The following is a 15,064-nucleotide window of genomic DNA, read 5'->3' on the forward strand; positions in this document are numbered from 1 at the left end:
CCTAGGGAATTGGATGCAATGCGATAACTTAGCCCACATCCTAGAATCTTTATGACGCAAGTGTAAGCACCCTAAGAGGGGATACCCAGTATTATAGTTGTCGAGAGGCGGCAAGTAGGGGCCTCCATGACTAGAAGGATGATGCAATCACCCTCTCCCCAAAAGGCTACAAGTATCTTATGCAAAGTCAAGTATTTTTGCATTTCCTCCAAGGACCCTGATGGTGAGTGTCTTGGGGGGAAAACCTTCTATCCCCTTGCATTGATAATTATCACACCAAAGCTTAAAAAGGTGGCTTCTATTTTAATGGTACTAGTAAGGGCATCCATTTGGAGATTCGGGATATAAACTCCGTTAAGAGGTCTCCTAGCCATGAGAACCAAGGTTTGATACATCTGAAGGTATGGAGGAGAGCTATTACAAAGCACTTTCGTTGATCTCAATTTTCATCAAGACCACTTCTATTTTATAGTGGGTTGGATGAACTTGTCTCTAGGTGTTCCCACTTAGGTTGTTCCCCTCTCACCTGACCTTATGGGCTACTCGGGAGGGTAAGCCTTCTAAGGTATTGCACAACTAAAAATGAAAAGATGACGAGTCTGGTTTTTTATCACCCAATGAAGGGGAGAGCATACTCACCTATCATCTTAGACATAGAAGACATGGTGTTCCTTTAACTTCCTAAATAAAATAGATTCCTAATTTAACAAATCAAAACAACTCCAACCCCTACGGATACTGTAAGTAGTTTTATATTTGTCTTTGACATCATATTTAGTACCTACAAAATAAAAAGATGTTGATTAGTCTCGAAATTTTAAAATTATACAAATAAACATAGATGCACTAAAACAGAGAGTATATGCGCTAAAATAAGACTCCTATGCGCTAACCTACTACTTAAATGTGCTAAAAAAATTAAAACAGAAACAGTTCTATTAGATCCCGTGGATGTGCAAAAATGTAAGGCTTATGTGCTAATCTGGATCATGTATGTGCTAAAATAGAGATCTGATGCGTTAGTATTTGCAATGTATGTGCTAAATTGTTTCTCTGAGCTAACTTGCCAAGGAAAACCTACAAGAAAATATTTAAAATGGGCAGTGGGTGTCAAAAAAATGTGTATAAAAATATGTGAATCAAACCATAAAAGCATAAACACACATCCAATGAAATATTATATCAAGGAAACAAATAATAAGAAAAATTAATAAACCACTCCTTGATGGCATCTCATTGTCCTCTATCTTCAAGGACCTTTTGGATCTATGGATTGGACCTCAACAACTACATGATCTACAAGATGACAACTTGAAGAACGAGTGTGATCTACTACTGTTCTAGATTCTAAATGCAAAATGCCAAATGGATAATCATGATACTAGATTAATGTGACAACTATGCTAAGATGATTGATGCAAAGACTAAGATGTTGGTATGCTTAAGTGTAAATGAAAAATTGCAGAGTGTAAGCCTATAATGCAAGATTAAGTGGGGGTTTATGACTGAAAAATGAAGATATTTATAATTTTTCCATGACATGAGCTTAGGTGGCAGAAATCAACGGTGCATATTCGATTTGTAGCAATGAATGGTGGGAGATGAGGAGGTTAGAAGAGAATCAAGGAGATATGACACTTGTCATTCTTAGGAGGACAAGTGGCATAGAGGAAGAGGACATGTGGCAAGAAGGCCAAGTATCCTCATGAGAGGAGAGATACCATAGGATGTTAGGATATAATTGGTTAGAGGGGATGAGTTTAGTTCAACCCATACTTAGATTAGAGGTTGAGTTAAAGTGAAGTTACAAGGTGGTTAGGATTAGGAAGCATGTGACTTAATTTGAATTAAAAATTTAAATTAAATGAGAGGAAAACATGTCAGTTAATTTGAATTAAAAATTCAAATTAAATGAGAAGAATAATTAAATAGAGAAAATTAATTAAATTCATCGATTTAATGAAGAAAATGATTTACGGTAGGTAGAAATTTTAGGAAAGTGAACCATATAAATAAATTATTCAATTTATTTATAGGTAGAGGAATTAAGAATTTATTAATTAAATAAGTTATATTTAATTAATTCTCCAAACTAAATTTTAGTGTATACAATTAAATATCTGGGCAACTGAGAGGTGGGGTGAATCAGTTGACAACTTAAATATCTTCTTCAATACTTTCACAAATCTAGAATAACCAACATAACTAATTAAAACTGATATAACAGGAAAGAACATACACAAAACAAATCACACACAATGAACACCATATATGACATGGAAAACCCAAGAAGGGAAAAGCCATGGAGAATGTTAGTTCTCAATATATAACACTGGTTAACGTGACACCAATTAAGGTGATTTTTACAAAAGGTGGCTCATTGCCAAAATGCTCACTGCCTAGAAAAGGCTCACTATCAAATGAAGAAGAAAGAAAAAGAGAATCCAATATTGCTACACAATCTGCAATATTGGAACTACTTTCGGTCCCTCTTAGCAACAACACACTTCACATATTAGCAACAATCAAATTTTTCCTTTTCAGTCTTGCACATCTTCCATATCATGATCATTCAATTCGTCCTCTTATTTATGTTGTCTCCAACAAACATAATCTTCTAAGTTGGCCAAGACAAAGATTTGAAATAGGTCAACACTAAACATTTCAGTGGTGGGAAGGAATGAGAAGTGGACCATACCACAACACACATCATCAGTTAGATCAACACGTTACATTCATCACAAATTCCGGACCCAAAACATGACTCACACGCTACACAAATATCATTATTCATCCTCAAGTTTTGGATTTAATCCGACCCCAAAATAGCAATACCTAGCTTAGCAAAAATAAGAATGGAACTAAGATACTCATCGATATAATTTATCAATACCATATCTAGATCCAAATTACCATCAACATGAACAAATATAATATCAACTGAACACACCTTCTAGAGCACCAAAGATTTTAGGAACACAACTTCCAAATCATGAACACCAATAGTATATGTTGTCATCAATGAAAACCATCAACATCACATTTGCAATAGTATTAACATAGGTAACTAAAAGTAGTTGTCATGAGATAAGATAATCTCATGCTACAACTAGTCAATCTTATAAAAGGACACCTAGGACCTAAATAAACTTAAGTCATATGAATAAGTCCCTCACTAGGAACTACTGAAAACAATATGTACAAGACCTTTATTGGGTCCAAAACCTTATTCACGCCAACATACCCCCTTAACAACAACTTTGAGAATAGATTATTATGTAATTAATGTAAGATAAAGAGGAGTTCTAGATACTAGACCATGTCAGGTCCCCATGTACAAACCAAATGCAATCTCTCACAATAGGAGAAAGGGAGAAAATCCATTGGGATAACATTCCTCTATGAATGAGAGAAAACATATAATCAAGAATGGCATGGAGAACTCAATGATACCCACCAAAAACTACATCCATCATAAATATATCCATCACAATTCTAATCAATCTTCCTCCATATGAAGGATGACAAGAGAAACCATATAGCCTCCCATAATGAGATATCATGTTGCAAAGAAGCACTAAAAGTACTCTATAGAGTAAACTCAAGAACCCTCAATCTAAGAAAACAAAGGACAAGATACATTTATATAAATAAGAAAATAGAATAACCCTTGTTGTGAAGGAATAATTGGAAAACTCTCAAATTAGCATGACCCTAGAATTTGATGAAGCAATAGTTGATTGAAAAAGGATTTGGAATTAAAATAAAGTGCAATGATCAAAATGACATCTTCTAATGTGAAAGTATGTCCAAGTAACAATTTAGGGTATGTCCAAGTAATACTTTAGGGCATGTCCAAGAAATTCTTTAGGGCACCCACGAGGCAAGAACTAATATACGATGTACCTAGGGATGAAATGGAAAAAGTGCATGGATGATTGGATAGAGCTCCTCGATACCTTTCCAAAAATATAAGAATCACATGAATCAAAGGTCATGGAAAAAAGTTATTAGATCAAGAGCTGAAAAATATCTAACTTCAATAGTGAAAAAATAGAACCAAATAGCAAAACCTATAGAAAACACCTACTCCATTGGAAAGTACACTGAACCAAGTTTTTGATGACATCTCATTCTAAAAAAAATTAAATCCATATGTAAAAGTTATGGCCATTTTCTTCAATAGAGGTATAGTTTCAAAAAAAGTAAAAAAAATAGCACCTACGGGGCTAGCCTTTAGGCATCCATATGACCACATCAATAGTGGGAACAAAGAAGTACCCCACCACCAACAACTTGGTGATAGAATTGTGGTGAGACAACACTCTAGAGTGGTGGGCCAAAGGCTACACCACCTAGGGCTATAACCCCATGGACTACCACATGACCCCAGTGCATACAAATATAGTGCTCAATACAAAACATACACAAGAAACCATCCATGTGAATTAACCAAAAATAATTAACATTAAAATAAATATTTTAAAAAAACTTTTTTTTGTACCTTCAAAAAGACCATTGCAAGACACTATATCACCTATTTGAATACACATGATGATGAGGTGCACAAGGAAAACAAAAGAAACAAAATAACGTAGCAAATCTAAAAGATGATGCCAAGAATCAAATATGCAAGGAATATGCCAAAATCAATGGAGGGAAGGAGTTTTCCCCTATTCCAATTGCCTATCTATACAATATATAGATCACACAACCATGTATGAATTTGTATGATCACCATTAATGTCAAAATACATTTAATGCCCCTTAGGTAACATTTACCAATTTAGATGTTTTGGTAGCATATCCTTAGGTTCTTGGACCTTCTGGATGCAATGTAAATGTCATAATTTCTCAAAGTGCCCCAAAATTTTAGCTACCCCTAGATCAAGCAACTGAAACTTTACTTGAAACCCTTGTAGATTATATAATTTACATAATGAAAATTTGATAAAATGAAAGGTAGACATGACTTTCTCCAATTCCTTGGATTCAACCATGAGGTCAATAAAAGCCCAATATGCATCCAACTAAATCTTCAAGCCATATGATAAATCTCAGATTTTGGAAGATGTTTGCAACACTAAAGCTATGATACCATGTAGGAGTGGATTGGTGACTCCTAAACACCCCTAGAATCCCTACAAGACGAAAATCATTCCACGAGAGAGAATGAAAATAATATCTTTCTTGATTTTGAATGCAAGAATGGACATGAAAAAGTACATGGGATGCCTTGATTATAAAAGAAAAGTGAGAGGTAGGATTAGACAATATGATGATATGTGTTATAATCCTATGCAATGAGACAACTAAAGTTTTGACCTAGTTAACTAAAAATGGTTGTCATGAGATAAGATAAGATCATGTGACAACTAGTCAATAATCTAGAAGAACACCTAGGACCTAAGTAAACTTAAGTCATGTGAATAATTCCCTCACTAATCCAATCTAATCCAGTCTAATTTAGAACATTCAAGGAATGAGATATCTAAATATAGAGCAATAGACTTCAAGCATTCTACACAAGTCTAGACTCATGCTTCTCACTTGTGATTAACATGTTATTTCACTAACAGGTTATAGGACTTCCAAAAGAGAAGTGCATCACCACCCTTATGGGGATCTCCTTGAAAGGGTTTCATACTTAAGATAGTATTGTCATTTTAACATTTATCACTTACTTAGCCTCTATCTCTACGGAGATAAACTCTCTTTTCATCATCATCCTTGTTGTGAAGGTGGGAACACCAACATGGATTTTGACTTAGGCAAGCCCCTATAGGATGCAATCATTTTTTATATGTGCAAGTTTATATATGGCTGCAAGACACATACAAGCAAATAGAGAAAATGATAAGGAACAATTTCAAACTTTAAACAACAAAAAGCCCTCAGATACGAGAGTTGGGCACTAGTGACCGAATACAAAATTTGGAGGACAACAATCTAGTAGGCTCCTAAATATATTTTCAATACTGACTCGTGACAAAAAAATCTTCAAGACATGGGCGCCTAGAACTTGTGTTCAAAATAATCAATAATAGATTTCAACAGTAGGTTCTTCTCTATATCTCATTTTAAGATTCGTTACTTGTGTGCATTTTTGTTTTGTACATTATGTATTCTATCAATCTTGTTCAATTTAGCCTTCCTTAACCTAGTTTATCACACACACAATTCATTTCAATCATATGAAATCAACAAAATTGTGAGTCTAGGACAATGTGGCTCATCCTTATGGATAACAAACCAAGCCCACTCACACCTCTAATGTTTTATGGAGAATGAATTGATCCTAGGTTGATGCGCATGTTAGTCTAGGGTCACTTTCCCCATATTACATGAAGATAAAAGAAAAGGAGCATTAAGAAAGACTAATTATGCATAGTCCAAGCAAATTCCAAGGAATTAGTATGCTCTTTGTATATTTATTTATTTGCTTGAAGCTATACATCACAATTTTATAAGCTATCTAATGAAAAACTTCTTGAGGGTTATTGATATTAACTTTCAATTAAAAACATTTTATGTCTAGTTTTGAATAGATATCTTCTTTTGTTGCTACTAATGATATTGATAGAAAACTATTTGAATGAGCATTGAACCACCACATGTTTCTAGGATCTATCTTTTTGAACTTCATGTAAGATCTCTTTGATTTGATGAACTCTTCGCCAATAGTGCAACCCTAAGAAGTTGTTAGGTATGGTAATATTATTTTATGCATGAACTATTGGACATCCTTGTTGTAATTAACGATTCAAAACTATACTACTCTAATAAAAAATGATGCCCACATATTTGATCTTGTTAATAGTTAGCCAATGTCGCAACAGTAAGATGTGGCGGTTTTGCTCCCTTTATTATATTTGCATGGTGTTTGCCAAGTGTCCTGCATATTACATATCCCTTTTACCCTCCTTTCAACTATAGATGGACCTACCAAATGTTAACTCATTTGCTTGACCAATGACATGACACTAAAAATATTGTCAAATTGATAGAGTTAAGGATGTGCAAAATAATACCACATGTCAATCATGATGCTAGGAGAAGCATACCGATAGCCTTTATAGCTAACTTCACACACCCACAAATCCTAAATGGTACATTGGATTTTGACAATTTTTTTGGGTTGTCTCTATATGCAACTTAAATACTTATAGCTAGTATTCTGGCTGCTGGGGAGTAATGATGCACACTATGGGATCTGTAATATGTGCAAGGGCCAAAAAGTACACATTTGAAAGTGTTGCATAATACCCACTTAAAGATGCCCCAATAACTGTGCACTTAAAATTTCCAGTACTTATGTACAAGTGACACGTAGTCATGCACAAATTCCGTAGTAGTCATGGACAAATGCCCTAGTAGTCATGCACAAATGGGCCAACTATGGTCCAAAAATGCTAAAAAGTGGGCAACTATTAGTAGATGTGAAATTTATTAATGGGCTTTTCGTTATCATTTTTTTTGGTTTCTTTGAAGTTATTAATTGTGAGGTTGGGTGCACAAGGAGTGAATGGTTATTGGAACTATAACGACTACTAGCGCTCTTCCCTAATACAAGTTTATCTTTTCACACTCAACAAAAGGAATGGGGCTCACCTTAAATGTCATGTAACATTTTTACAAACCATTGACACAACATAGAAAATATGTCAAACAAATGAATATTTCATATTGCAATATTATGCCACATGTCTCTATACTGACACATCAAACATTTCCAAAGAAAGTATTCTGACTCAATTAATAAAACCGTCAAAATTTTGAGGAATGCACACAACAAAGGGTTTTTAAATCCCTACCTTCAAACATACTCATGGAGAGATTCTCACAGGTAAAGCCACAAATTCCAGCAACCGGCAACATAGCAACCCCCAAAAAGCAAACCAAAACTTTGCACAAATCTTCTTGCCGAGAAATTTCCTTGAATCACACTCCTGGTTGTGAATTTGCAGAAGAAGCCTCCAACTTCCAGTCTCGACAACACACAACAATCAAAAAGCCCCCAAAATTCTTTCCCAAAATTAAAAAAAGAAACAACAAAGAGCCAACCCCTCATTTTGCAAGTTTTCTAGAATATGAAGGGTTTTCCCCAAAATCCATCTCAAAATAGAATTTTCCCAAGAAATCACGCATGCGCAAAAGATCCAAAAAGCATCCATTTTAGAAAGCTCTCATAAAATTTAATTAAAAATTCTCATAAATTAAAAATCAATCATTTGATTTTTTACATTAAAATATGAGTCAATAAATTAAGTTTTTTTAATTACTTTATTTAAAACAAAGTATTTTTATTAATTAACATATTTACAACTATAATATTAATTTATTAATCAAAAGATAAAGTGTTAATTTAACTCCTTAAATATCTTTATACATTCCAACATATACATTTCAAAAGTAGAATAATTAATTAAATTAACTCAAATATAATCAACACTTAAAAATAAATTAATAATTAATTCTACCAACACATTAAAACAGTTAACTCCACCTAACACATAACAAACACATACCACATATCAGAGGCATCGGATAATGGTCTAAGTGGCGGTCCGATTAGGCTAACAATAGACAACAAACATTGCTCTAAAACCGAGCAAGGCTAAGGGTAACAAAGACAGGCTTTATGTTCAACATAACCAACATTAAATGTCACCTAAAACAATGAATAACTAGCATAAACCTGACATTACCATAGAAAACCAATAATATAATATTCACAAGCAAATAGTATAACTTTTGTTGTTGCAACGTAGGTTAGAACTTCAAAATCCCTTATAAAAATAGGCATTCTTCATCATATGAAAACATTATCGAATCATATTCATTATAAGCATCAAGTCCTAAGCCAACCACATATCATCAATTATCCATATTCCTAACTATATTGATTAGTATTAAATATCGAATATATCTATTGATAACATTATAGCAAAGGTATAATATCACAATACCCAATACCTCCTTATTTGTAACCGGTCTAGAGGGACATTACTAGAGGGACATTACAGATTGATTCATAATGCTTAATAAGAGAGACAAGAAAAGATTTAAATATAAATTTTAAGTTTAAAAGTTTGAAGTTTAGATCCATGCATGCAAAGATAATCTAAATTAATTCTAAATTCATAAATCTAATCCAAAATGTCAAATGCGAGATCTAGGATCACAATTAATTATTGTGAATAAATAATAATAGTGATAGAGCATAATATGTCATGACTTTAATCTCCAAGAAGAATATACTACTTATCAATTTATTATTACATAAAAGACATCTTAACCAAAATAAACCAAAACATTAAAAAATCACATAAATACACTATTGACCATTTCAACCAAAATGTATTTTAGCAAAATTGTTTATTTAATTACATCTCTTAAAATAAAGAAAAGAAGATTTAAAAAGATTTACAAATTCCAAAGCACACAAATTTTAAAGGTAAGACTTGTTCTACAATCTACCACAAATGAATTCAACGCCGTAGTTTGTGCTAACGGTTAGTTGGCAAGCATGAAATAATTAAATCAATTAAATTAACAGCATAAGAAAAGATGACGACATTATAAAAATTGAGATTGGATGCCCGCGCCCCATGTATTAGCATGTGCTTAGGCTATGACACTCGAGAGGCCCGTTTGAATTATGACATGCAAGAGAGACAACAAATTAATTACGTTTTTAGGAAAACAATCAAATAAACCCGACTTAAATACACACAAAACAAAAAAGACAAAAGAGCCCTTCCGATCACAGCTATTGAAGTTAGCAATGGACCGTTGAACTAAAATGCCGGTGGGTCCCATACAACACTACCTAAATACTTCTCTTTAACCATTTTCACAATGCACACCAATTAACAAATAATAAGCTGTCGTATTACTACTACACTACTTAACCTATAATGAATTTATTGACCGTTGTTGACTAGGAAAAATGAATTGTTTTTAAATATAAATCTGTACTCATAATCATTAATCCTCTCCTCCTGCTCACTCCCTGAGTTCGTCCCCGCGCCTCCTGTGTCATTAAGCTCCTTAAAATCAACGTCCCACAATTGCTCCCAACACATGGGAAGCTCTTATCACCAACGATGTGCTGGGAACGTTATTTATCCGCTGCCTTAAAAGTCGTGCAGCTTCTTATCCACACCCATGGCGGACGGCTCAGATAGAGGCGCTTCGCGCGTGTGATGTGCTCTTAACGGGCTTTAGGGTTTGGCAGCCTTTGAGAAAATTTAACTCGTGTTCGAATCTCAATAAACTCTACTTCTGTTGCTTGCAGGCCTGGGTTCGAGTCCCACCAGCTCCAGTTTCGAGTACCTTGACAATCGGTAAAGCTGCATTCTTTCTTACACGTTACCGTCCATCCCGTATCGAATTCGCCATTAAAATCTTAATAAAATTTTAAAAAGAGAGAGAAACCATCTAAATTTTTCCTTCGAAAACTATTTGGCGTTTGCTAACAATCGTTTTGGAACTGTCGGCCGGGAAAATTGGTTTGTTTGCCGTTTTTCAGTTTTGGTTGCGGATATTGGAACGAAACGGCTGTTTGCCCCGCTATTTCGGGTTCGCGTTGGAGAAATCGAAACAAACCCTTGGAGAGCAACGGCTGGATTCAGAGTGTGTTTTTGCAGTCGGCTATAAGAATTGTTGGAGCTGAGACACAATAAATCTGGAAGCTGGATGGAATGTAGATAGCGCGCAAGAGTTTTCCGTATTTACTGCTTCGATTCCGTTTGTGTAAGCAAATAATCTGATCCACGAGCATTTATTTACCGTTTCTTGTAATTATTTAAAAAGCCTGATAAGTTCTTGTCGCTATGTAATAATAAATTGCATTGCAGATTTTGCCTACGACTTCCTTTGTTCCTTCCAAAGAAAGCCTCCAGGCTCCAGTATTTATTTATCCTGCTCGGTTTCAAAATTTTCAAGGCTTCATTAAATTTACGGATTCGCTGTTCTCCAAGCTTGTTAAGGCTACTGTAAATAGCGGCGGAATCTTTTCATCAATCGGCGATTTCAAACGATCGTGTCAATCAGGGTTTGCAACTTTTTTATATTTGGAAAAAAAAATTACTACAGAATTTCCAGTTCTTGTAAAGAAAATGTCGTTCGAGGAGGATAGCGAGGCCTGGACATGGCAGGATTTGGCCGGCGACTCCTCTCTCGGTATGTCTTTTTTAAGAAAAAAAAATTTCGTTCTATTTGTCTTGTTTGCGGGTAGTTGGTGATTATGTGATGCCTGATGTGATGTACTATTAAAATAGCGCTTTCGGACTTGTTGAATGATTTTGATCTGACGCAAGGTGAAGAAATCTCGGCTGACAGTCAAGGTGAGCTTTACTATCTATATGCTCATTTCAAAGAAAATTTGTTGCTTTTTCTCGGCTCAGATAATTTTTTCACCGTAACCTTTCCAGGCAGCAGAGAGCCTGAATCTTCCAGCTTTGCGGGAGTTAGTCCGCCATTGAAGAGGCGTCGAATGCTTCAATTTTCTGAGGCTGTAAGGTTCGAAGATAAACAAAACGGCGGATTTGAGGTATTTTAGCTTGAATATGTCGCCGTTAAAAGTTTAAACCACACAAAATATGTTATTTGAGATATGTTCGATACTATTTTTACAGGATCACAGCGGAGATCTTCAAATGTCGGATCCAGTCGGCTCAGATTCGTTCTTGTTTTGCAGAAACGGTAAAGCTTAACCCGCTTGAAATATCTGCAATTTTAGACTCTCTTTTTCATTTTCTTTTTTTTCAGAAACGGATTTACTTACGGCTTTGCCTGAATTTTCCGTACAGAAGATCTTTCTGGCGAAAGCTTGGAAAATTCCTCTGAGACCTGGATGGCAGGATGCATCAACGAAGGGGAAATGCCTGACATTTCAGACGATCCGTAAGCAGATTTGTCTTCTGTGCAATATTTTAGATAGAATTCCTGTAAATGCAGTCATTGCTAATATTTGGTTTATTCAACAGCAATGCTTCAGGAGGATTTGATGACCAGATCGATATATCAGGTAATGATTCACATAATTACTTTTACCGAATATCAAACCTTGCGTTTAAATTTTGACTCATTTTCAAAGTAGCTTTTCCTAATCTTGTACTCTACTACAGCCAAGTAAAATTGTCCATGAATTGAAGCTGTATTATTTATTTATTTTTGTTTATTTTCTTTGCGCATTTCTTCAGAATTTTCAACTCTACTGCAAACAGTTGCAAAAGGAATTGGATTTAATCTACAGTAAAAAAAATCTAGCTATTTTGTTGGATTGGTTTAAATTTGCACTCTATTACTAATTTTCCCTGTTTCTGCATAATTTTAAATGCTGATTCAGTAAGATGATACCTTATTCGAGTCTCGAACTGTACTCAGAAAATCAAAAAATATTTCTGTGCATTTCTCTGTTACCTCAATTTATACACTGCATTTCAAACTGTAGCTAAATGTTTAGCTGCTTTACGACATATTTTCTCAGAATTTTGCACAGTGTTAATGATGAAACAATTGAATTTTAAATCACAGTAACTGTTTTAAACTTCGGTGCCCAATCCCTAAGAAATTCTAGAATCTACTGCATAAATTTTTACTTGGATTTCACAACATATTTTTCAGTTTTGTTTTCACGACATATTTTTCAAGAAAGCTTGAGCTGGAATTGATACCAGAGATTGATTTTGTTGTACTTTATTTTCTTTCCGGAATTTTGTGCCCTTATGCAGCGAGAAGAATTCTTATTGGATTTCAAAATATAGTTCAAAACTTTAAATATTTTGCTGCATCTTTTCTTTTCAGAATTTTGTAATCTGTTACAGCCTGGTGTGGATGCAGACACGCCACAAGCACAGATCGGCAATCCTCCAAGCGATCTCCCTGCAGGTTTTCATGCTCTTTTCTATAACTATCAAATCCTATGAAAATCAGCCTTTTCTTACATGTTTGCTCAAAGATTATAAAATTCACGGCGCATTTGTTTTCTTTTGTAAAAATGAAACGTAAAGAACTTTAGCTTAAAGATTTGTCAAATTCTCCAATGCAGGGAAGCAGAAAACCAGAGGAAAAGTGACATATCCTTTTGCTCTGATAAAACCATGTGGGGTGCAAGGAGATGTAACGCTCAACGACATAAACCACAAGATTTCTAGCACTTCTACATTACTGCAAGTCCAAGACTGTACACGGGCAAAACCTGTGCACAAGTCGGCAATCTCTGGAAAAACTGTCGTTGCCTGCACAAAAGTTCACACGGAAGGAAACGGCAGCATTATAATCATGAGAACAAGAGGCTGATGAGGTTCGAGCCTGAAAATTCACTGCAGCTAACAGATTTTCGTGAAACGAAAAGACAGAGATTTGAACTTGGGACCTCACCCTCACGCTCCTGATTAATGTACGCTCCCGATTAATGTACATAAATACGTATATACACGCAAGTAGCCGAGATTCTTTAATTTTTTTGAACTAAACATAGTGTAGGATCTGAATTCTCTGATGAGATGTGGATGTGCCACGTAGCAATGGTGGCCCGCGAGCCAATAACTTGATCTGCTCTATTTAATTGATGTGTGCAGTATTTTTATTAAGTTACTGATTTGATGCGACATTTTCCATAATTTGCAAAAATATATCTGATCCGTTTTATCCCGTGTGTGGAAAACGGTCTGTTCGTTGATCTATGTATGGTGGGAACTTGGGAAGGACCAATAGTCGAGCACTTCCATGTATGGTGGGAACTTGGGAAGGACCAATAGTCGAGCACTTCCGAGTAAGTGTGAGTAATTGGGTGGGTTGCCACACATTTTTTATTATATTAGATATTGTTAAGAAATAATCTCTTATAAGTATTTCAATAAACAATTATAATCAAATGGAAAAGCTGCGCACGGACGTGTTGGACATCACGCAGAGGATTGAGAATCGGGTCATGTGCTTGAATTGCTTGCTATCATAGATAATGTCAATCGACTCAAAAGCAAGATGAAGGTGTGGGATGCCCAAATTGTGAGCCTTAACAAATTTCATTTGCAGGTGTTACATAGCTCAGCGCTCACCCTCTCTCTGCTAAGGGAACGTTCTGCAGACATGGAGGAGGATAAGAAGGAGGCTAGGGACCTATACAAGTTCCTGTCCAATGAATGGAACAATGTCATTGATGCCATTGGGGTGCGAAAGGCACCCTATAGTTTGTTTTTGTGTTTTTTGCTGTTGTTTTTTATTTCTAAGACTTGATCTCTTATTGCTGTTAGTTGTTGTTGTAGACGTATAAAAATGACCACATTCCTAAATGAATATTTTATGTTCATTTTTCTATTTAATTAAATCCAGTTTAATTAAATTATTCACATTCTTCTATTTTATTAAGTAAATTGCTCGATTTATCTAAATAAAATTCACTACCCATTTAATGAATAAATCATTTTATTCAATTAAATCCCCCTAGCCACTTTTAATTAAATTCAAATTTAATTAAATAGTTATCCTAAATTGAATAAATCAAATTTATTCAATTGCAACCAAATTGAATGAAAATCAATTAAATCAATTAAATCCTATTATCCCCCATCCACTTGCAAAATCCCAAACCCCTTCCTAATCCCTTCTAGAATCTTCTAACCAATTCTAATTAACCTAAACCCCCTCTAAACTTTGTCACATCCCTAAGCAAAGGGAGGTCACTTCTCAAATGGCCCAAAGTCTTGGATAACCATTGAAGGTTTTCAACCTTCAACCACCAAAAACCCCAAAGTCTTTGAAAACCATTGAAGGCTTCCAACCTTCAACCACTTAATCCCCAAAGTTTCCAATAACCATTAATGGTTATTTCAAACCCTCCCACATGGTTAAAACATTTGTTTTGACTCAACCTCTATCCAACCCAAGGGTCTCATCAGGTCATTAATGCTTTGACCATGATTATCTCTTAATCATTTGCACAAAGGTTTATCTTTGGATTAGATCCTAATTCATTGGGTAAACCTAACTTAGACTTGACCCTTAGCCTTTAGATAACCATGAGGTCTTCTCAGGCCTTTAATGCCTCCAACCT

General features: G+C 35.0%; 1 protein-coding gene across 3 annotated transcripts; it reads left to right on the plus strand.

The window, feature by feature from the left end:
• Nucleotides 1–9,994: 9,994 nt before the first annotated feature.
• LOC131046744 (protein XRI1) lies at nucleotides 9,995–13,631 on the plus strand. 3 transcript variants are annotated; one of them, XM_057980534.2, is made up of 10 exons: nucleotides 9,995–10,349; nucleotides 10,535–10,758; nucleotides 10,863–11,187; nucleotides 11,286–11,351; nucleotides 11,439–11,557; nucleotides 11,643–11,709; nucleotides 11,817–11,910; nucleotides 11,994–12,034; nucleotides 12,850–12,897; nucleotides 13,058–13,631. In XM_057980534.2, the coding sequence occupies exons 3-10, from the start codon at nucleotides 11,124–11,126 to the stop codon at nucleotides 13,306–13,308; spliced, it is 750 nt and encodes a 249-aa protein (XP_057836517.1). In that variant the 5' UTR covers nucleotides 9,995–10,349; nucleotides 10,535–10,758; nucleotides 10,863–11,123; the 3' UTR covers nucleotides 13,309–13,631. The 3 variants fall into 3 exon arrangements, with proteins under 3 accessions (XP_057836517.1, XP_057836518.1, XP_057836516.1); XM_057980535.2 differs by having other exon boundaries at nucleotides 11,325–11,351; nucleotides 12,814–12,897; XM_057980533.2 differs by having other exon boundaries at nucleotides 9,996–10,349; nucleotides 12,814–12,897.
• Nucleotides 13,632–15,064: the final 1,433 nt, after the last annotated feature.

The sequence above is a fragment of the Cryptomeria japonica genome, chromosome 3 (assembly GCF_030272615.1).
Source record: "Cryptomeria japonica chromosome 3, Sugi_1.0, whole genome shotgun sequence".
NCBI classification, from domain to species: domain Eukaryota; kingdom Viridiplantae; phylum Streptophyta; class Pinopsida; order Cupressales; family Cupressaceae; genus Cryptomeria; species Cryptomeria japonica.